This window comes from Salvelinus alpinus, chromosome 30 (assembly GCF_045679555.1).
Source record: "Salvelinus alpinus chromosome 30, SLU_Salpinus.1, whole genome shotgun sequence".
Classification (NCBI taxonomy): domain Eukaryota; kingdom Metazoa; phylum Chordata; class Actinopteri; order Salmoniformes; family Salmonidae; genus Salvelinus; species Salvelinus alpinus.
The window spans coordinates 15,917,738-15,942,634 of record NC_092115.1 but is presented as its reverse complement, the minus strand read 5'-3'; the positions used below and the strand labels follow the sequence as shown (position 1 = coordinate 15,942,634).

At 43.1% G+C, this 24,897-nt stretch overlaps 1 protein-coding gene across 5 annotated transcripts in view; it reads right to left on the bottom strand.

The window, feature by feature from the left end:
• Positions 1-24,897, bottom strand: part of LOC139560294 (homer protein homolog 3-like) — a 29,047-nt gene that overhangs the window by 2,586 nt on the left and 1,564 nt on the right. For 4 of the 5 annotated variants that reach the window (XM_071376938.1, XM_071376939.1, XM_071376940.1 and 1 more), the window contains exons 3-9: positions 18,556-18,712; positions 16,688-16,819; positions 16,487-16,594; positions 12,544-12,677; positions 7,805-7,961; positions 604-711; positions 12-92 (exon numbers count right to left, since the gene is read on the bottom strand). In XM_071376938.1, coding sequence (XP_071233039.1) covers positions 12-92; positions 604-711; positions 7,805-7,961; positions 12,544-12,677; positions 16,487-16,594; positions 16,688-16,819; positions 18,556-18,712 — 877 coding nt within the window. Of the gene's footprint in view, positions 1-11; positions 93-568; positions 712-7,804; positions 7,962-12,543; positions 12,678-16,486; positions 16,595-16,687; positions 16,820-18,555; positions 18,713-24,897 lie in introns of all 5 variants that reach the window. The other variant, XM_071376942.1, reaches the window with a different exon arrangement.

Here is a 24,897-nt window from a genome sequence, read left to right as displayed (position 1 = left end):
TGCAGTTCTACCTGTAATCTATGTATGGCTTCTTCTCTCTCCTGCTCCATCTCATGGTATTCTGATTTCTTGTTCTGCAGAATGTGGATTTCCTGGGATAAAAAAAAACATTATCAATCGCACATTAGGACCTTTGCGATCAGCAACACAAAACAAAGGAAGTTACAGGTTTTCACATCAGCCTTTATTTATTCTGTTTAAAGACAACTGATTTGAGATCAGTTGCCTGGTTATGCTATTTTTGTGATAAGACTGTTCTCCATCTATAATTGCATACAATTCCATTTCAACCCCAGCTACTTTTGATCTTGGTCCGAACTAGAAATGGCTCCCCCTACCCTCATCTTATGCATAAGTTGCAAAGGGCAAACAGCTGTACCAGAGGAGGCTGGTGGGAGGAGCTAGGACAGGCTCATTGTAATGACTGGAATGGAGTTAATGGAACAGAGTCAAATGTGGTTTCTATATGTTTGTGTTTGACGTTCCATTAATTCCATTCCAGCCATTACAATGAGCCATCTTCCTATAGCTCCTCCCACCAGCCTCCTCTGAGATGTACCTACAATACCTCTCGTTTCCCCTGTATGTCTCTTGCCCTCTGACCTCGTCTTTAGCCTTGAGCAGGGCCTCCAGTTCCTCCAGAGACCGAGTCAGCTCATCCTTTAGCATGTCACTAGGACCGTGGCCGCCATGTGCTTCCAGATCAGCCACCTGCCAACAGACAATACGTTTCAGTCAAGACCAGGGGTGTATTCATCACGCCGATTATGTTGAAAAACGTTTGCCTGTTGCAAAATGTTTAACAGAAACCGTTCACTCCAAATGGAAAATGGTTTGCAATGAAAACGAGGTTTCTATTGGACAAATTCACGTAGGTCCAATTTCTTTCTGTTTGCTTCCTTTTGGTTCTTACATGGTAAACAGTTTCCATTGCAAGACGGAATTAATACACCCCAGGAGAAATCAGTATAGACTTGACTATTCTGCAGCTCATGTCAGATCTCTAGAGGGAATGTGAACGTTATTGTGACGTGTTTACCAGGACCCTTGTTGATACTATAGATTGAGCCTCTACTTGCTATGCACTCCTGAATGGTACTGTAATTGGGACAGGTGCTGGTCCAGAAAGGAATGATAAAAAAATAAAAAATGTCCTACTTTTCTCCTTCCCCCCTTCTGACACACAGGTGGCGACACACATCTCTGCGTGCCTGGCAGATATCTCAGCTTGGATGTCAGCCCACCACCTCAAGCTCAAAAAGACGGAACTGCTCTTCCTTCCGGGGAAGGCCTGCCCGCTTAAAGACCTCTCCATCACGGTTGACAACTCCACAGTGTCGCTCTCCAAGAGTGCAAAGAACCTTAGTGTGACCCTGGACAACACCCAGTCGTTCTTTGCAAACATCAAAGCAGTGACCCGCTCCTGCAGGTTCATACTCTACAACATCCGTAGAGTACGAACCTACCTCACACAGGAAGCGTCGCAGGTCCTAATCCAGGCACTTGTCATCTTCCGTCTGGACTACTGCAACTCGCTGTTGGCTGGGCTACTGCAACTCGCTGTTGGCTGGGCTACTGCAACTCATTGTTGGCTGGACTACTGCAACTCATTGTTGGCTGGACTACTGCAACTCATTGTTGGCTGGGCTACTGCAACTCACTGTTGGCTGGGCTACTGCAACTCACTGTTGGCTGGACTACTGCAACTCGCTGTTGGCTGGACTACTGCAACTCGCTGTTGGCTGGACTACTGCAACTCGCTGTTGGCTGGGCTACTGCAACTCGCTGTTGGCTGGACTACTGCAACTCGCTGTTGGCTGGGCTCCCTGCTTTTGCCATCAAATCCCTGCAACTTATCCAGAACGCAGCAGCCTGCCTGGTATTCAACCTTCACAAGTTCTCTCATGTCACCCATTATGCCACCTCAGGTCACTTGGCCACCCACCTCTATGGGAGTACAGGCTCTTCTCTGTCCTGGCCCCCCCCAAAATGTTTTTTTTCAATAAATAATAATATATGTCATATATAATATCACCATGTAGCAGTACCACCCTCCAGGTAAAGGAAACTCCAAATCCCTTGTGTATATACAGTACCAGTCAAAAGTTTAGACACACCTAATCATTACAGGGTTTTTCTTTATTTTTTACTATTTTCTAGTCCATTGTAGAATAATAGTGAAGGCATCAGAACTATGAAATAACACATTTGGAATCATGTAGTAACCAAAAAAGTGTTCAACAAATCAAAATATAATTTTATATTTGAGATTCTTCAAAGCAGCCACCCTTTGCCTTGATGACAGCTTTGGACACTCTTGGCATTCTCTCAACCAGCTTCATGAGGTAGTCACCTGGAATGCATTTCAATTAACAGGTGTGTCTTGTTAATTTGTGGAATTTCTTTCCTTTTTAATGAATTTAAGCCAATCTGTTGTTTTGTGACAAGGTAGGGGTGGTATACAGAAGATAGCCCTATTTGGTAAAAGACCATGTCCACATTAAGGCAAGAACAACTCAAATAAGCAAAGAGAAATTACAGTCCATCATGACTTTAAGACATGAGGGTCAGTCAATCCAGAAAATGTCAAGAACTTTGAAAGTTTCTTCAAGTGCAGTCGTAAACACCATCAAGCGTTATGATGAAATTGGCTCTCATGAGGACCGCCACAGGAAAGGAAGACCCAGAATTAACTTGCTGCAGAGGATAAGTTCATTAGAGTTAACTGCACCTCAGATTGCAGCCCAAATAAATGCTTCACAGAGTTCAAGTAACAGACACATCTCAACATCAACTGTTCAGAGAAGACTGTGTGAATCAGGCCTTCATGGTCAAATTGCTGCAAAGAAACCACTACTAAAGGACACCATTAAGAAGAGACTTACTTGGGCCAAGAAACATGAGCAATGGACATTAGACTGGTGGAAATCTGTCCTTTGATCTGATGAGTGCAAATGTGAGATTTTTGGTTCCAAACGCTGTGTCTTTGAGACGTAGAGTAGGTGAACAGATTATCTCCGCATGTGTGGTTCCCACCGTGAAGCATGGAGGAGGCGGTGTGATGGTGCTTTGCTGGTCACACTGTCAGTGATTTATTTAGAATTCAAGGCACACTTAACCAGCATGGCTACCACAGCCTTCTGCAGCGATACACCATCCCATCTGATTTGCGCTTAGTGGGACTATCATTTGTTTTTCAACAGAACAATGACCCAACACACCTCCAGCCTGTGTAAGGGCTATTTGACCAAGGAGAGTGATGGAGTGCTGCATCAGATGACCTGGCCTCCACAATCACCCAACCTCAACCCAATTGAGGTGGTTTGGGATGAGTTAGACCGCAGAGTGAAGGAAAAGCAGCCAACAAGTGCTCAGCATATATATATATATATATATTTATTTTTAATGAAATATGACACGAGGAAACAATCAAAAGCAACATAAAAGCTTCATAAATAAAATAACATTTCAAATCCTTAATGGAGATGTCAATTCTACCAGTATTGTACTATGTGATAGCTGTTGGAAAAGCATTCCTCATGAAGCTGGTTGAGAGAATGCCAAGAGTGTGCAAAGCTGTCATCAAGGCAAAGGGTGGCTACTTTGAAGATTTTTTGGGGTTACTACATGATTCCATATGTGCTATTTCATAATTTTGATGTGTTCAGTATTATTCTACAATGTAGAACATTTTCTAAATAAAGAAAAACCCTTGAATGAGTAGGTGTGTCCAAACCTTTGACTGGTACTGTGCATTATAGATAACACTAAACCAGGACTTGATTCCCCCCCAGCTCTGACTCTACTGAGAGCTACGTTATTGAGGAAAATGGTACTTTCTATGCCTGTGATGTGGTTGTCCCACCTAGCTATCTTAAGATTAATGCACTAACTATAAGTCGCCCTGGATAAGAGCGTCAGCTAAATGACTGAAAAGTCAAATAAAATGTAAGGAAACGTCAGTCAGGAAGCCTGCCATCTTGGAACCTGGATCATTCCCGCATGATACACACCTCCCACCTCTTTATCCCGCTTCAACCCAATTCAGTAACAGCAGTGCCCCTGAGAATGCTGTTCCTATACATGCAAAACAGCAGTATCTCCTACTAACCAAACAAGTCATAAACTAAACTTATAACAACAGTGAGGAATTAATACACAAAACCCCCAATGCACAAACTGCCAAGCAACAAAACTATAGTATAGAGTAAATAACAAAGTAAATATCTGTCATTGGATGATAAAGGCCTAATGTCTCCCTATCAGACATTGAGGTCTCAATAATACACACAACATACACACTCCCCTTGATCCTCCTTTACCGTGGCCAAGGCTGCTGCCTTCCAATGCGCAAGCCAAGGACCGAGACACCACCATTATCAGGTAACTGAGAATTGAAACCTCACTGCTGTGTCAACTCAGCTTGTAAAATACGAGCAAAACTAAAAGGAGACCTTTAAAAGGTCTCTGCTTCTTGGAGAGTCTTGAGAGAGGCTGGGTTATTTTTAACTGTGTGTGGTAGGAAGGGAGAACTAAATGAGTAGCTGCCAGCTTCCTCTGGTTATTTTTCATTTTTCTCCTAACTAGGGCATTGAAAGTAGGATATCGCTGTCCTACAAACCCCTCTCTCTTTCACCCCCTGGAGATGTGAACCATTTTCAGAGATGTGAACCATTTTCAGCCACTTGGTCGCCCACTTCAGATCGAGAGAAAGAGAGAACTTGGTCCACCAGACAGGGGCCCGGTTTCCCAAAAGCATCTTAAGGCATCATTAGAACCTTCGTAGGAGCATCGTTAAATCTCTGAACTGTTTCACAAAACCATCGTTATTAACGTTGCACTTAAACACTCTGAATCTAACGCCTGCCTCAGACCACTCATAGAACAGCTACTGAATCTAACGCCTGCCTCAGACCACTCATAGAACAGCTACTGAATCTAACGCCTGCCTCAGACCACTCATAGAACAGCTACTAAGTCTAACGCCTGCCTCAGACCACTCATAGAACAGCTACTGAATCTAACGCCTGCCTCAGACCACTCATAGAACAGCTACGTGTATCGGCCCTCCCGCATCACTTTATACACATATCTCCACTAAACATATAATCACATGGTTTATCCTTCTCTGTGATTGCTGATAACTACAGAACAAAGTTGACTACAAACCAGTGGTGTAATTAAAGTACTTAAGTAAAAATACTTTAAAGTACTACTTAAGTCGTTTTTTGGGGAATCTGTACTTTATTATTTATATTATTGACTACTTTTACTTCACTACATTCCTTAAGAAAATAATGTACTTTTTACTCCATACATTTTCCCTGACACCCAAAAGTACTCATTACATTTAGAATGCTTAGCAGGACAGGAAGTTGGTCCAATTCACACACTTATCAAGAGAACAACCCTGGTCTACTCTTCTGCCAATGATCTGGCGGACTCACTAAACACAAATGCTTCATTTGTAAATTATGTCTGAGTGTTGGAGTTTCCCCCTGGCTATCAATAAATAAAAATACATGTAAAAAACTGTTTGGTTAATTTAAGTAATTTGAAATAATTCTTAATAACACTTAAGTATATTTAAAACCAAATAGTTTTACTCAAGTGATTTTTTACTGGGTGACTTTCACTTTTACCTCATTTTCGAGTCATTTTCTATTAAGGTATCTTAACTTTTACTCAAGTATGACAATTGGGTACTTTTTCCACTACAGCTACAAATACAAAGTTGTCAATGTCTATGCAATTGATACAAACAAGCGACGTATATACTTCAAATGAAAACCGAGATGACTGCATTACAATATAAACAGTTGGCTATAAACCTATTTCAATCATATGCTTAATCAATTAAGTTATATTTTGCTACTTGTAGGCTACTGTCTAATTTTTCTCAATGTATTTCATGATGTTTAGCCTAATGTGCGCAATGATGTGCCAAATCAGTGATTTAGTGCATTTTTTAAACCAGGGCCCAGTTTCCCAAAAACATAATTAGAACGTTCATAGTAGCATCGTTAAATCTCTGACATGTTTCCCAAACCATTGTTATTAACGTTGCACTTGAGCTTGTAAGAGCTGATCCATCGCCAGTATTGTGAAAATATTATAATGTTAAGGTAAGATTTGAATGGAGAAAGCTGATCTGAGCGCAGCCCTTCCTTTCTTTCGATCCAATCACTATCGACACATGCTCCAATGACACACTTAGTGATCGTTCTCTCTGCATGGTGTTTTGGTAAATGCATGTTACATCTTCGTCTGTTGTAGGAAAGATTCATCGTTAAATCACTCGTAAATGTAGGTTTTATCGGGCCCTGGATGGCTTGCCTTTTTAATACATTTACATTTACATTTAAGTCATTTAGCAGACGCTCTTATCCAGAGCGACTTACAAATTGGTGCATTCACCTTATGATGTCCAGTGGAACAGCCACTTTACAACAGTGCATCTAAATCTTTTAAGGGGGGGGGGGTCAGAAGGATTACTTTATCCTATCCTAGGTATTCCTTAAAGAGGTGGGGTTTCAGGTGTCTCCGGAAGGTGGTGATTGACTCCGCTGTCCTGGCGTCGTGAGGGAGTTTGTTCCACCATTGGGGGGCCAGAGCAGCGAACAGTTTTGACTGGGCTGAGCGGGAACTGTACTTCCTCAGTGGTAGGGAGGCGAGCAGGCCAGAGGTGGATGAACGCAGTGCCCTTGTTTGGGTGTAGGGCCAAATAAAAGGCTCAGAGCCAGCAAATGCCATAAGTTCTAAGCAGCCAGGAACCCTGAAAATACATTATATTGATGACATAGAAGTGTAAAAAACAGACAAAACATTTAATTGACTGGACACATTTAGTATTGACGCAATGGAGAATGTCTCTCATCCACTTGTCTAGTAATCTTATGTATCACATGTATATCTCAGGGATGGGAGGTAAATGGGATTCCATGTGTACTCCAAGCCACAGATGGATGACATTCTCTGCATTCAGACTAATGACGCCTTAGAGAAATAGATGTGATAGTGAGAGCATGCAAAGAGCATGTTTATACTGCCCAGTAATCCAAACCAACTGACACACCTTGAATAAAGCTTCAGGGGAAAAGCCTGCAGCCTGACGAGGACAGTGTTGTCAGAGGAGGATACAGTGAACTACCAACTGATGTGTCCTTCCACTTTTCTCCAAAGACTTTCACAAGACAAAAAAAACATTGCATGAAAACGATGACCCAATCAAAACCTGCATGACCTCCCCCGGCAGAGAACCGGCACACCGGAGACTTTCAAAAGCTGTCATTATCAATGGCAGTGACTCATCAACCGATCATGTTTGAACAAGACTTTACTGCTACAGTGGCCCACCGCCTTCTCTCTCCACTCAGACTGCAGTGTTTTACAGCACCAGCATTGATAATTAGATGTGACCTTAACTATCAACATCTGAACTCCAGGTCACAGCGTGGAGATATTTGTGGAGTGAGCGAAGGTAACGTGAGGCGAGGCATCAGGCACGTGTCTATTCCTCAAGAGGCTGAAAATAACTTCAAATCTTCATGGTGCTCTATGGTAATGATTTTAATTGTACTTTCCATTGCAGAACTAGGAATGTAACATATCTTTACATTTCTACAAATGTATTTTTCATAATTCTGTTTTCTTGAGCAGTTGCATGCACTTGCATAAATACATCGAACTTTAACATTTACCTAGCATTCCACTGAGATTTGGTCCACTCAACATTTGTGGAAACGGATCTGACATGGCGTCCATAGTTCTATGCTAAAGAAAGCAAAGGGATGACAACACTCACCTGGTCTCGTAGCCTCTCCGTCTCCTCCTGGTAGGCAGCTAGCTGCTTCTTCCACTGCTGCACGTTGTTATTAGCTTCATGTAACGCTGACACCAGCTTGGAGTTGCTGTCCTGCAGGGTGAAGAGCTCTGCCTCCAGGTTCATCTCGCAGATAGACCTGGAAGACATTGGCATAGACCTCAGACAAACATTCTCTGGCCACTCTGGAATGGAAAAGAATGAGGGGACATTCACTACATGCTGGAGAGAGGCTTAATGGTAAAGACTGGCAATCAAGAGTGTCCGGACTTGTTCAACTCTGGGGTATAATTTGTGCAATTGGTCCATTAAATATGTTCCTGTTCCATGTTCTTAGATGCCATGTTATTCTACGATTAGAAAGCTTGAGGTTATCCAATCATAGCAACTCACCATAGCAACCATAGAATAAGCCTTGTGTAGTGATAATGGATAACAGGATAATGGACAACAGGGACAAAAGCAGAGTAGAATGGGTGACTGAATGGCAGGGTAATATTCACATTTTAGTCATTTAGCAGACTCTCTTTTCCAGAGCGACTTACAGCAGTGTTTTACAATAGTGACTTAGAGTAGAATTTTACAGTAGCGACTTACATGCATGTGGGTAACCTTCTCCCTCTGTGTGTGTCATCATCACATTATCTTTGCCCCACTCCCTTTTCTCTTGTCTGGACCCTGTTTCCCGTTAACATGTTTATTCAATGGGAAAAACTTAATCAAAACAGACAGTCATAACTAAAGCAAGATGGCACCGACAGACATGGTCGCCCTGTTCTTAGCTCCTAGTCAACTTTGCAGTATTTTGTTTTTTTGGTGTTATTTCTTATATTATTTGCTCAGAACTTTTCTTGCATTATTACCTACAGCCGAAAGTAACTTTTTAATATTATATTGGCTGTCATTCACCAGCATTTCGACCAGAAATTTGACTTTCCAAAATTGGATCCTTTGTTTGAACTCCCTCGAGGTAATTCCATGAACGACATCCCCGGAAAAGAGGAGCAAACTATAAACCGCATATTCTGAGGCTGTATTTATTGTACCTGGGGACTTTAATAAAATAAATCTGAGAAACACATCTCATGTGCTAATCACGCATTGAGCACTCTTGAACATTACTACTCCCCCTTCTGGGACAGCTACAAGGACCACCCCGTCCTCCCTTCACCAAATCAGATCAAGGTTCCATTTTGTTCCTCCCCTCCTATAGCCAGAAACTTGAACTGAAAGTGCGAACCACCGCATTTAACCATGGCAAGGTGACTGGAAACGTGTACAAACCGACCAGCTATGCCCTCCGTAACGCAATCAGAGAAGCAAAACGATAGTACAGGGACAAAGTGGAGTCGCAATTCAATGGCTCAGACACGAGGCGTATGTAGTAGGGACTCCAGACAATCAATGATTATAAAGGGAAAGTCAGCCACGTCTCAGACACCACTGCCTCACTCCCGGAAAAGCTAAACACTATCTTCGCACTCTTCGAGGAAAATATTGAGGCGCCGACACGGGCCACCATAGTGCCCTCCAAGCTCATCACTAAGCTCGCCCTGGGTCCTGGACTTCCTTAGGGGTGACACCTCCACCACGCTGATCCTCAACATGGGGGCCCCACAAGGGTGCGTGCTCAGCCCCCTCTTGCACTCCCTGTTCACCCATGACTGCATGGCCACACACGTCTCCAACTCAATCCTGAAGTTAGCTGACACAACAATAGTAGGGCTGATTACCAACAATGATGAGACAGCATACAGGGAGGAGGTGAAGGCACTGGCACAGTGGTGCCAAGAAAATAACTTCTCCATCAACAAAACAAAGGAGTTGATTGTGGACTTCAGGAGACAGCAGAGAGAGCACGCCCCAATCCACATTGACAGGGCCACAGTCGAGAGGGTGAAAAGCTTCAAGTTCATCGGCGTGCACATCACTGACAACCTGAAATGGTCCATCCACACACAGAGAGTGTGGTGAGGAAGGCACAACAACGCCTCTTCAACCTCAGGAGGCTGAAGAAATTTGTCTTGGCACCTAAGACCCTCACTATCTTCTACAGATGCACCATTGAGAGCATCCTATTAGTCTGTATCACTACCTGGTATGGCAATTGCACCATCCACAGGGCTCTCCAGAGGGTGGTGTGGTCAGCCCAACACATCACCGGGGGCACACTGCCTGCCCTCCAAGAGATCTTCAGCACCCGGTGTCACAGGAAAGCCAAGAAGACCATCAAGGACCTCAGCCACCCGAGCCACAGCCTATTAACCCTGCTACCATGTAGAAGGCGGAGACAGTACAGGTGCATCTAAGTTGGGAGACTGAAAAACAGCTATCTCCAGGTCATCAGACTGTTAAATAGTCACCACTAGCCGGCCTCCACCCAGTACCCTGCTCTGAACTTAGTCACTGCGATGCAGTGCCTTAGAACACTGCGCCACTCGGGAGGCCCTAGTTACTGTTATTAGCCGGCTACCACCCGGTACTCTACCCTGCACCTTAGAGACTGCTGCCCTATGTACATATGAACACCGGTCAGTTTAATAATGTTTACATACTGTTCTACTCACTTTATACTGTATTGTAGTCAAGGCTCATCCTATATAACTACTGCTGTAAACACCTTTCCTATTCATATACAGTGGGGAGAACAAGTATTTGATACACTGCCGATTTTGCAGGTTTTCCTACTTACAAAGCATGTAGAGGTCTGTAATTTTTATCATAGGTACACTTCAACTATGAGAGACGGAATCTAAAACAAAAATCCAGAAAATCACATTGTATGATTTTTAAGTAATTAATTTGCATTTTATTGCATGACATAAGTATTTGATACATCAGAAAAGCAGAACTTAATATTTGGTACAGAAACCTTTGTTTGCAATTACAGAGATCATACGTTTCCTGTAGTTCTTGACTAGTTTTGCACACACTGCAGCAGGGATTTTGGCCCACTCCTCCCTACAGATCTTCTCCAGATCCTTCAGGTTTCGGGGCTGTCGCTGGGCAATACGGACTTTCAGCTCCCTCCAAAGATTTTCTATTGGGTTCAGGTCTGGAGACTGGCTAGGCCACTCCAGGACCTTGAGATGCTTCTTACGGAGCCACTCCTTAGTTGCCATGGCTGTGTGCTTCGTGTCGTTGTCATGCTGGAAGACCCAGCCACGACCCATCTTCAATGCTCTTACTGAGGGAAGGAGGTTGTTGGCCAAGATCTCGCGATACATGGCCCCATCCATCCTCCCCTCAATACGGTGCAGTCGTCCTGTCCCCTTTGCAGAAAAGCATCCCCAAAGAATGATGTTTCCACCTCCATGCTTCACGGTTGGGATGGTGTTCTTGGGGTTGTACTCATACTTCTTCTTCCTCCAAACACGGCGAGTGGAGTTAGACCAAAAAGCTATATTTTTGTCTCATCAGACCACATGACCTTCTCCCATTCCTCCTCTGGATCATCCAGATGGTCATTGGCAAACTTCAGACAGGCCTGGACATGCACTGGCTTAAGCAGGGGGACCTTGCGTGCGCTGCAGGATTTTAATCCATGACGGCGTAGTGTGTTACTAATGGTTTTCTTTGAGACTGTGGTCCCAGCTCTCTTCAGGTCATTGACCAGGTCCTGCCGTGTAGTTCTGGGCTGATCCCTCACCTTCCTCATGATCATTGATGCCCCACGAGGTGAAATCTTGCATGGAGCCCCAGACCGAGGGTGATTGACCGTCATCTTGAACTTCTTCCATTTTCTAATAATTGCGCCAACAGTTGTTTCCTTCTCACCAAGCTGCTTGCCTATTGTCCTGTAGCCCATCCCAGCCTTGTGCAGGTCTACAATTTTATCCCTGATGTCCTTACACAGCTCTCTGGTCTTGGCCATTGTGGAGAGGTTGGAATCTGTTTGATTGAGTGTGTGGACAGGTGTCTTTCATACAGGTAACGAGTTCAAACAGGTGCAGTTAATACAGGTAATGAGTGGAGAACAGGAGGGCTTCTTAAAGAAAAACTAACAGGTCTGTGAGAGCCGGAATTCTTACTGGTTGGTAGGTGATCAAATACTTATGTCATGCAATAAAATGCAAATTAATTATTTAAAAATCATACAATGTGATTTTCTGGATTTTTGTTTTAGATTCCGTCTCTCACAGTTGAAGTGTACCTATGATAAAAATTACAGACCTCTACATGCTTTGTAAGTAGGAAAACCTGCAAAATCGGCAGTGTATCAAATACTTGTTTTCCCCACTGTACTATCTATACATACTATTTTCAATTTTATTCTATTCTATTTTCTATACATACTATGTCAGAGTCCGGAATATATATCTATATATATATTCCGGACTCTGAAATAGCTTGTTCTGATATTACTTAATTTCTTTATTTACATTTTTGGGATTTGTGTGTATGATTTTGTATTGTTTGGTATTACAGCACTGTTCGAGCTAGAAACATAAGCATTTCGCTGGATCTGCGATAAAATCTGCAAAATATTTGTACGCGACCAATACAATTTGATTTGATTTGACTACCCCGGCTCTTAGCTTACTCCAAGAAAATCCTCTTTGCCTAAATGATGTTTTTCTGTCTGAACCGTGGAGATAAAATGGAACACTTGAGTTTAAGACCAAGAACATTTCTACAAAACATTCGGTGTACTTTCAGACAATGAAAAAACCCTGGCTTGAATGAAACTTTGAGGGCAAGAGCGTGTATAAGTGGGTTACCCTTCAGAAAGCATCTTTTTAATACGCTCCTTCTCAGAAGACAGTGTGATGTCTGCGCTTTGGCTGCGGAACATCTTGTCCTCAGGACCGTTCACACACATCACCGGCGGAGACTGGAGCTCGTCACCGAGGTCCTAAAACACAACACAAATAATACACTTTAAAAGGGGCAATCTGCAGTTGAAACAATAACAAAACACTGTTTTGGTAAAAAGCTGAGGGAAGTGGCTGGAGAAATGTAACCACTCTCAAATGAATAGACAGAGCTATGGATGCAAGGCATGACCATCCATGATATAAAAATTATAGTTTTAAAACATGTTTTGAGGATAAATAGTGTTTATTTACATCTACTTTGTTTACAACCACTGGAGCAAAACAAGCACATAGTTTGGGTTCTGATGGGGTGCGACAGTTGAACTAAGCTCATGAAGCATTTATAAGTTACAGTGGCTTGTAAAAGTATTCACCCTCCTTGGCATTTTTCCTATTTTATTGCCTTACAACCTGGAATTAAAATAGATTTTTGGGGGGTTTGTATCATTTGATTTACACAACCTGCCTACCACTTTGAAGATGCAAGACAAAAAAAACTGAAAACTTGAGCGTGCATAACATTCACCCCCCCAAAGTCAATATTTTGTAGAGCCACCTTTTGCAGCAATTACAGCTGCAAGTCTCTTGGGGTATGTCTCTATAAGCTTGGCACATCTAGCCACTGGGATTTTTGCCCATTCTTCAAGGCAAAACTGTTCCAGCTCCTTCAAGTGTGTTCCACTGATGTACAATCTTTAAATCATACCACAGATTCTCAATTGGATTAAGGTCTGGGCTTTGACTAGGCCATTCCAAGACATTTAAATGTTTCCCCTTAAACCACCCGGGTGTTGATTTAGCAGTTTGCTTAGGGTCATTGTCCTGCTGGAAGGTAAACCTCCGTCCCAGTCTCAAATCTCTGGAAGACAAACAGGTTTCCCTCAAGAATTTCTCTGTATTTAGCGCCATCCATCATTCCTTCAATTCTGACCAGTTTCCCAGTCCCTGCCGATGAAAAACATGCTACCATGCTACCAATCAGGCCTTTATGGTAGAGAGGCCAGACGGAAGCCACTCCTCAGTAAAAGGCACATGACAGCCTACTTGGAGTTTGCCAAAAGGCACCTAAATGACTCAGGCCATGAGAAACAAGATTCTCTGGTCTGAATCCCAAGCGTTACGTCTGGAGGAGACCTGGCACTATCCCTACGGTGAAGCATGGTCCCGAGTGGCACAGTGGTCTCAGGCACTGCATCTCATTGCAAGAGGCATCACTACAGTCCCTGGTTCGAATCCAGTCTGTATCACATCCGGCTGTGATTGGGAGTCCCATAGGGCGGCGCACAATTGGCCCAGCATCTTCCGGGTTTGGCCGGGGTATTTATTTATTTTATTTTATTTAACTAGGCAAGTCAGTTAAGAACAAATTCTTATTTACAATGACAGCCTAGGGGCAGTGGGTTAACTGCCTTGTTCAGGGGCAGAACGACAGATGTTTACCTTGTCAGCTCGGGGATTCAATCTAGCAACCTTTCGGTTACTAGCCCAACGCTCTAACCGCTAGGCTACCTGCCGGCCGTCATTGTAAATAAGAATTTGTTCATAACTGACTTGCCTAGTTAAATTAAGGTTAAATAAAAATAAATAAAAATGGTGTTGAAAGCATCATGCTGTGGGGATGTTTTTCAGCGACAGGAACTGGGAGACTAGTCAGGATCGAGGGAAAGATGAACGGCGCAATGAACAGAGAGATCCTTGATGAAAACCTGCTCCAGAGCTCTCAGGGCTTAAGACTGGGGCGAAGGTTCACCTTCCAACAGGACAACGACCTTAAGCACACAGCCAAGAAAACGCAGGAGTGGCTTCAGAACAAGTCTCTGAATGTCCTTGAGTAGCCCAGCTAGAGCCCAGACTTGAACCCGATTGAACATCTCTGGAGAGACTTGAAAATAGCTGTGCAGCGATGCTCTCCATCCAACTTGACAGGGCTTGAGAGGATCTGCAGAGAAGAATGGGAGAAACTCCCCAAATACAGCTGTGCTTAGCTTGCAGCGTCATACCCAAGAAGACGTGAGGCTGTAATCTCTGCCAAAGGTGCTTCAACAAAGCACTGAGTAAAGGGTCTGAATACTTATGTAAATGTGATATTTAATTATTTTTTAAATGAGCCATTTCTAAAAACCTGTTTTTGCTTTGTCATTATGGGTTATTGCATGTAGATTGATGAGGGAATTTTAAAAATAAATTTTAGAATAACGCTGTAACAACAAAATGTGGAAAAAGTGAAGGGGTCTGAATACAAAATATAATGTGCTGACTTTACCATCCTTGATGGGAAAAATATGAGTAATATACTAATGTAGTCTGGCGCTATCTAGCAAACTATTCCCTACCTGTCATGGTTTATACAGTACGTCATCCTTTCACAGTTACATCACTCCTATTTCAATTTCTGGGTAGTTTAGTTTTGCCATGGGGAGTGAATTACATCTTCCCCTTCAGGACGGAGAAGGTGTTTGCTGTTGTGAGATAAAGAACAGCTTGTTTTCCTCTGAGCGTCCCATGCTGTGGACACCTTCCCAGGCACTGTAGCCCTCTGTCACAACAGGAGTGTCAGAGAGCCTGATATCACCAGTAGTTATTTCAAGGACATCAATTTCAGCAGCATGCCAAGTCTTGAGGATCATCCATTCTACTGCAATGTTCATCAAACTCTGAGAAACTCAACCTCACGAAGACAAAGACACTTGATTTGTTTGATTTGCTGGACTATTCTTTGGCATAGCGTAATGGTACCACAATTGGCCATTCTTAGACGTAAATGGCTATCAAACAAACATGAGACCCACCTGTGAGAACTGGAGGAGAAACCCCAAGTCATCCGATAGCAAGAGAGTAAAGAACACACCAATATAAATTTAACACACTGTATATAAAAGCAATAAGGCCCGAGGAGGTGTGGTATATGGCCAATATACCACAGCTAAGAGCTGTTCTTAAGCACAACGCAACGAGGAGTGCCTGGATACAGCCCTTAGCTGTGGTATATTGGCCATATACCACGAACCCCAGAGGTGCCTTATTGCTATTATAAACTGGTTACCAATGTAATTAGAGCAGTAAAAATAAGCATTTTGTCATACCCATGGTATACGGTCTGATATACCACAACTGTCAGGCAATCATCATTCAGTGCTCGAACCACCCAGCTTATATTAAACATTTTGTTAACCTCTGACTGCCATAATCATAATAGTCTAGTGATCAATGAAATTAAAATGTTTAAGAGAGTGCTAAATAGTAGAAATACATCTCAATGACTAGTTCACAACTTTCCAGGGGTTTGGTTTTTCAATATTGCACACTAACTGTGCTGGATGAGGAATGAGAGACACCACTTGAAAACGACTCAGCCACAAAATTGAGGAGGGTTAGGCAAGTTTCTCATGACCAGGCAGATGGATAATTGTTCTTTATTGATCAATTGACCCGAGCAAGACTACATTTTCAACATTTCAGGGGCTTCTGCAATGAGCAGACACAGCCAGCCAGGCAGAGCACTGGGCTGCATTGGATCATTTTACCATCGCCCTAGTTTTCCTTTCACTTTTAGAGACAAATGACCCAGCTCATCCTTCTTACGCCTTCCTTCCCATCTCTTTCCCAGCCTGCGAAAAGACCTGGGAGATAGCAGTACCTTGATGTGTACCACTGCAGGAGTTCCAAAGACTCTCAAACATTCCGCAGACATGGTTGTCTCAAAAAGATTCCTCAGAGGCTTTTCTCTTAAAAGCAGTTTAAATAGTCATGGAATAACTGGGCACTGTACTTTGAACAATTTCCCCAATGTTTCTAAAAGACCTCTGGAGTTTTAGCACTGAAGCACTGTGCTTATGTCAGAGCTCACCTGTGGGGCAGCGATGCTGAGAGCAGTGTTGACCAACTCCATCTTATCCTGGGACTTTTCACGTGCAAGACGGGCAGCCTCTTTCACCTCCTTAAACCGCTCAGAAAACTGAGGAGGGACAAGAGATAAATGCTTGTCCATAATGAACTACATTATTTTAGGACACCAGACCCTTAATGTGGAGTGAATTGAGATCTTCACCTGATGCAGCTGCTGCTCTGTAGCGAAGCCCAGGCCGTAGACCGTGTTGGCCCTGCTGTCCGCCCACTGGCCGAACTTCTGCGAGGTCCTGGTGAACGTCATGCTCGGTGTGATGGTGCAGTTGATAATGGCCTGCAGATAGAGCAGAATCGCAATAGTGGAAACCAAGACTGTTCTCAGGGCAGACCTGGTCGTAGCTAGATATGTTCGAGTTGCGTCAGGGACAATTTCAGCATTTTTCCAGACAAAATTATTACCTACTGCAGTAGCAGTTCCTCACCTCAGCTGATGAACATCAATAGCTATCATGCTATACAAATAATGATTCATGTTTATGCCAAAGCAAGGACTTGTTTTCTCAGAAAATAAGTCAAATATTTGGGCTCATTACGGGAGCATTTGCTTGTATTTTCAGAATATCCCAACGGATGGTTGCAAATGCGTTGTACAAACAGATGTTTAAACAAATCTGGAGTCAAAAACAAACTGTTAACTCCTTTGGAAAGGTCTTTTGAGCCTAATAACGTGATAATGTCACATAACCATGTTTCAGATTGGACCGTGGGTGCATTGGCAATCTATAGTTTGCATTCTTTTTCAGATGTAACTAAGAAATGACATGTTCTTTGACTGACCTACCCTTTCAACAGATTAAAAAACATTGCATCAAGCAGCCGTAGACATGGCTACAGCCCCTCATTTTGTTTCAGGTCACATGATAAAAAACATTAAGCAGACCTATTTATAACCTTTTGCGTCAGCTGCAGAATTACTATAATATAACTGACTTAAACACCCAGAATCAGAGGGCAAGGGCAGCTTAAAGAAGAGGAGCTTTTTTAACAAACGATTACGAGAGTCTGGGCCAACATGTTTCACATGACATGGTACAAAAGATTACCACGTTGCCAGACACAAGACAGGGGGAATTGGGCTGCTGATCACAAGGTCTGCAGGGAGTGGGGAATGTGGGACAGACCAGAGGTGTTAAGGGGAGATCAGATAGATTCCAGGGTGGCATGGGGAGTTGATCCAAATTCAAAGCTTGTGAGGAAAACGCTGTTAGGTGACATTGATTTTCTGTTCACATTCCAGTTCTTCTTGACTTAACAATGGCTTAATTGGTTTTAAATTAATAAAACGTGTAGAACCACTGCTTTTATGTCTAGCATCGTAAACAACTAAGGTCTGGAAGGATAAATAACTTTACAGCGGAAAGTAAGAGTGAACACAAACAATCTTAAACAGGTCCAGGCTGACCTGTTACATATTCCAGACTCATATTTAGCTACTCTCTTTTCCAAGCTGGACTATGCTATATTGGCAAGAAGAAAATTATTGTGAACTTGAGACCATATTCTTAACCAACCCACTCAATCCTGTGAAAATTCCTTAAAAATATATGTTTTCCCTTAAATCACAGTTTTCAACAAGACCACACATTCACATAATCCAACCGTGGCATGCATGCATGTTCCAGAGAGTCAACCCACTACACAGTACAGGGTTTCCACTAGTTGCCACAGACACAAAGTCAAAATTGTCTATATCGTAAAAGTTCATCAAAATAAAAATGTGCTTTTTGGTCTTAATTTTAAGGTTAGCTGTGTGGTTAAGTTTAAGGTTAAGGTTAGGTTGGTGACACTTAATTGGGGAGAACGGGCTCGTGGTAATGACTGGAGAGGAATCAGTGGAATGGTATCAAATATGTCAATCACATGGTTTCCAGGTGTTTGATGCCATTCCATTTGCGTCGTTCCGGACATTATTAGGAGCCGTTAAAATCACATTTTAAGAAGAGAAATTGTAAAAATAGGTGAGGTGGCTGTGGTACCTAGTGACGACCACAGTACAGCTGCATGGCTCACCTTCGTACCACCCACGCTGATGATGCGGTACACGTTCCTGTTGCCGTCGTAGAAGAAGGAGACGGTGACGGCATGCTTGCTGGCAGGGATCCAGTTCCTCTTGGTGTTTGGGTCGATCTGGAACACATGGGCTCTGGCGCTGAAGATGGGCTGCTCCCTGGGGAAAGGCGTGGACATGGAGCTAAGCATGTGAAGACAAATGGTGGCCAAGAGTTTCCTATTCCCTACAAAGCCCTGCAAATTTGAGTATGTGAAGACTAACGAAAAGACAACTTTGTTTCTTACTCACAAATAAAGATTTTTCTGAATAATTATTTTATTATTAGTGCAGTGGAAGAGTGACACATTTCTTCCATTCTTTAAAATATTGAACACTGTTCACTAAACAAATTGACAATTCATATTTGCGGAAAAACGCATTATATTCTAATCGAGACTTACTGTCCATGTTCTGATGAATAAGAAATATTTGCAATTTCTTTGTTCTTTCGGGGAGGAACAACAAGCTCCTAATCCTCCCATAATGGGACACAGCTCCCATACTTGACTGGCTGCCATAATGGGACACAGCTCCCATACTTGACTGGCTCCCATAATGGGACACAGCTCCCATACTTGACTGGCTGCCATAATGGGACACAGCTCCCATACTTGACTGGCTCCCATAATGGGACACAGCTCCCATACTTGACTGGCTGCCATAATGGGACACAGCTCCCATACTTGACTGGCTGCCATAATGGGACACAGCTCCCATACTTGACTGGCTCCCATAATGGGACACAGCTCCCATACTTGACTGGCTGCCATAATGGGACACAGCTCCCATACTTGACTGGCTGCCATAATGGGACACAGCTCCCATACTTGACTGGCTGCCATAATGGGACACAGCTCCCATACTTGACTGGCTGCCATAATGGGACACAGCTCCCATACTTGACTGGCTGCCATAATGGGACACAGCTCCCATACTTGACTGGCTGCCATAATGGGACACAGCTCCCATACTTGACTGGCTGCCATAATGGGACACAGCTCCCATACTTGACTGGCTGCCATAATGGGACACAGCTCCCATACTTGACTGGCTGCCATAATGGGACACAGCTCCCATACTTGACTGGCTGCCATAATGCTACAGATGTTGGTGTCACCTTTGGCAGCTCTTTCAATCCAACCCTAATTTGCACGTGGTTGTGGTTGGCATAAGACCGTTGACTAAAAAGCTCTGAACCTTTGCCCAAGTCCCCTCCCCATCCCTTCTTCTGCCAGTGTGACCATGCTAAGTATCCTAGATACGAGGTAAATATTTCAAAGCAACAATGTCACTGGTGTTCTAGTATGGTTTGGCAACTGTGGCATGGAAAATTTCAACCCAACCAAATCCGAATGACAACAGTGGAAAGATCTCACACAGAGGGAGAGTTGAAGTCCAGTGACTGTACGGAGCAGAGCAGACAATAGATCATAACCTACCTAAGTCTAACCTATAAAAAAAAATGTAATTCAAAAAGCCATTGGATTACGTACACAGTAAAGTCAAAAGGATTATACCTTGACGCTACAGATTGATTGTTCCCCTTTTCACCCTCATCATATTCAATTCAAATCTGTAGAAGCTATGCAGGACAGAAAATACACTGCAGTTAGAGGGTTGTTGGTACAAAGTAACATACAAACCGCTGCAGTTTAAGGGTTGTTGGTACAAAGAAACCCACTCAATGTCATAGCAACATGACATGGTTTTAGGTGTCTGACTGTTTATTACGTATGGATTAGCAGTAGTGGATGATTATAACAACATATGGTAGTGACGATCCTATCCATTTTGTTGGCTGATGAAAGCTAATAAGTAAAATAAATCTATCACAAATATCAGGTAGAAAATTGATGGATGATTTATGACATGGCAAATACCAGGTCACAGTGCACATTAAGCTGTATCCAAATGAAACTCAAGTCTGACCTCTTCAGTGACACACAAATCCAGTGATGGAGGTAAGCAGACACACGATCATACAATATCTTTGAAGGATGGATTTAAATTAATTGAATTGAATCCTTGTTCTGATTCTATATGCCAGGAACTCTAAATCTCAGGAGTTTTGGTGTACCATTTTAACTGCAAGAATTTGCTTACAATGACAACTATTGGTTGCCAGCTAGCCTGTGTTATTACCTTCCATGTCAAGACTTTGTCACATTAACCCTACTGCTAATAACAACTATCACCATCAAAGCAGACTCACAGACACACTCACTCTCTCTCTCTCAAACACACGATGGGCTTGAGGAAGGAGACAGCAGAATTCTCTGTCTCATCACATGGTAATCCCACTTTTGTCAGCTGATCTCATGCTTAATAACCAGCTTCTATAAGGCAAGCAGTAACCCCCAGGCTCAGACAGAAACTGATCAGAGGGTTAGCCAGACAGGGGACGGGAGCAGTACAGTGGAACAGAGGGTTGGGCCAGACAGGGGACGGGAGCAGTACAGTGGAACAGAGGGTTGGCCAGACAGGGGACAGGAGCAGTACAGTGGAACAGAGGGTTGGCCAGACAGGGGACAGGAGAAGTACTGTGGAACAGAGGGTTGGCCAGACAGGGGACAGGAGCAGTACAGTGGAACAGAGGGTTGGCCAGACAGGGGACGGGAGCAGTACTGTGGAACAGAGGGTTGGCCAGACAGTGGACGGGAGCAGTACTGTGTAACAGAGGGTTGGCCAGACAGGGGACGGGAGCAGTACAGTGGAACAGAGGGTTGGCCAGACAGGGGACAGGAGCAGTACAGTGGAACAGAGGGTTGGCCAGACAGGGGACAGGAGAAGTACTGTGGAACAGAGGGTTGGGCCAGACAGGGGACGGGAGCAGTACTGTGGATCAGAGGGTTGGCCAGACAGGGGACAGGAGCAGTACTGTGGAACAGAGGGTTGGCCAGACAGGGGACAGGAGCAGTACTGTGGATCAGAGGGTTGGCCAGACAGCCGGACGGGAGCAGTACAGTGGAACAGAGGGTTGGCCAGACAGCGGACGGGAGCAGTACAGTGGAACAGAGGGTTGGCCAGACAGGGGACAGGAGCAGTACAGTGGAACAGAGGGTTGGCCAGACAGGGGACAGGAGCAGAACAGTGGAACAGAGTCAGCAAGATAGGCTACAGAGTTTGGCAAACTCACGTTGAGACTTGAAAATGTAAAAGCTACCATGTTGGTACTTGGCACCAATGCTTCCCAATCATGAGCTTACATATGATGCAACTGACTGACATTGTTGGGTTAAACTAAAATGCCTCTCTCAACGGTAAAGCTATTTTCATCGTGGAGCGTTTGGTACCTTACTAGAAGCAATTTGAATATCAAACTCACACAAATTATGAATACACAACTATACACTTACCTCTTACCGTAAAATGTGCGAATTATGTTGGCAGCCATTTAGAAAAAGTTATCCAGGTCACACCACCATACGCGATATCATTAAAAAGCGCAGAATGTCCTCTCAAAGGAACAAAACACAGTGGCATGTATGGCCTCAAAGAGAAGGGCCATGAGAGACCTGAGGAAATGCGTCATGTTTTAGACGATTGTCTCTCTGTGGAAGCCAACTGGATAACGGATCTCTTTCCAGGATCCGCTATTCATCCTTCATGTTAAACAGATGGACATGGCTTAGTATGATGTGGTGTTGTGTGTACATATACTACACACACACACGATCAGGGTTCGAATTATACATCCACTCTCGGGGTGTCGAAAATATTTGACCATTTTGGGGGGGGCTCACATTGATATTTCAATTATTATAAGAGGGCCTTGTTATGGGGTGCCCAGCCTCTCTGTAATTTTAACCCTGCACACAGTTTGAAAATATTGATTGGTTTAATTATTCTGTATATGCTCCAGCGGTTAAATAGATGAGCAGAATTGCACCATGATAGGACATAGCGAGAAGATCCCATTTCAGATCATTAAAATCCTACATATTCTGGCAATGGGAATTCCACAACACTGCTTTATCGATAAATGCATTACCTAATAATCTATTACGGTTTACAACTGCTTGAATTCATGTTAATTAATGTACCCCTATTGTAGAAGTGTTATCACTCACACTATCCATTTCTGACGGGTTATTACAGTTTATTATTCTACACGCTGTAAACAGAATCATTTACATGGATGCTCTTCTAGAGGAGATTCTGGGGCACACAGCACTGGGAGAACTTCTCTCCTTGATTTAGTACAGCAATAATAGGTCAGGGCCTCAGAGTTATTTCAGAAATGTACTGCTCAAATAAGGTAGTGGTGGTCTCTGCAGTACCACTAACATCATGTGGGATAAACAGCACAAAAACGAACTGGTTTACTTTGAAAATCAAGTTTGAAACCACTTAATATCAATATAAGATCAATAAACAATATAGCCAGTGTGATACTGTTATTAGATGAAAATCAACATCACTCCAAAACGTTGATATGTAATTCCAGAGCCATACTACATACAGTCGGAAGTTTAATTACACTTAGAACGTTGGAGTCATTAAAACTTGTTTTTCAACCACTCCACAAATTTTTAACAAACTATAGTTGTGGCAAGTCGGTCAGGACATCTACATTGTGCATGACACAAGTAATTTTCCCAACAATTGTTTACAGACAGATTATTTCACTTATAATACACTGTATCACAATTCCAGTGGGTCAGACGTTTACATACACTAAGTTGACTGTGCCTTTAAACAGCTTGGAAAATTCCAGAAAATGATGTCATGGCTTTAGAAGCTTCTGATAGGCTAATTGACATAATTTGAGTCAATTGGAGGTGTACCTGTGGATGTATTTCAAGGCCTACCTTCAAACTCAGTAACTCAGTGCCTCTTTGCTTGACATCATTGGAAAATCAAAAGAAATCAGCCAAGACCTCAGAAAAAGATTTGTAGACCACAACAAGTCTGGTTCATCCTTGGGAGCAATTTCCAAACGCCTGAAGGTACTACGTTCACCTGTACAAGCAATAGTACGCAAGCATAAACATCATGGGACCACGCAGCCGTCATACCGCTCAGGAAGGAGACGCCTTCTGTCTCCTAGAGATGAACGTACTTTGGTGTGAAGAGTGCAAATCAATCCCAGAACAACAGCAAAGGACCTTGTGAAGATGCTGGAGGAAACAGGTACAAAAGTATCTATATCCACAGTAAAACGAGTCCTATATAGACATAACCTGAAAGGCTGCTCAGCAAGGAAGAGGCCACTGCTCCAAAATCACCATAAAAAAGCCAGACTACGTTTTGCAACTGCACATGGAGACAAAGATCGTACTTTTTGGAGAAATGTCCTCTGGTCTGATGAAACAAAAATATAACTATTTGGCCATAATGACCATCGTTATGTTTGGAGGAAAAAGGGGGAGGCTTGCAAGCCGAAGAACACCATCCCAACCGTGAAGCACGGGGAGTGGCAGCATCATGTTGTGGGGGTGCTTTGCTGCAGGAGGGACTGGTGCACTTCACAAAATAGATGGCATCATGAGGAAGTAAAATGATGTGGATATATTGAAGCAACAGCTCACGACATCAGTCAGGAAGTTAAAGCTTGGTCGCAAATGGGTCTTCCAAATGGACAAAGACCCCAAGCATACTTCAGTAGTTGTGGCAAAATGGCTTAAGGACAACAAAGTCAAGGTATTGGAGTGGCCATCACAAAGCCCTGACCTCAATCCTATAGAAAATTTGAGGGCAGAACTGAAAAAGTGTGTGCGAGCAAGGAGGTCTACAAACCTGACTCAGTTACACCAGCTCTGTCAGGAGGAATGGGCCAAAATTCATCCAACTTATTGTGGGAAGCTTGTGGAAGGCTACCCGAAACACTTGATCCAAGTTAAACAATTTAAAGACAATGCTACCAAATACTAATTGAGTGTATGTAAACTTCTGAGACACTGGGAATGTGATGAAAGAAATAAAAGCTGAAATAAATCATTCTTAGTACAATTATTCTGACATTTCACATTTTTAAAATAAAGTGGTGATCCTAACTGACCTAAGACAGGGAATTTTTACTAGAATTAAATGTCAGGAATTGTGAAAAATTGAGTTTAAATGTATTTGGCTAAGGTGTATATAAACTTCCGACTTCAACTGTACTTGCTTTAATGATCAAACATCCACACACTATTATTACACTAACAATCCAAAGGACACAAGAGACTACTGTCAAGAATGGGGTGGCCAATATAGTCTTGAGGTTAGAACGTTGGGCCAGTAACTGAAAGGTCGCTGGTTCAAATCCTGTGTCTGAAAAGATGAAAACCTGTTGCTGTGCCCTTGAGAAGTTAACCTCA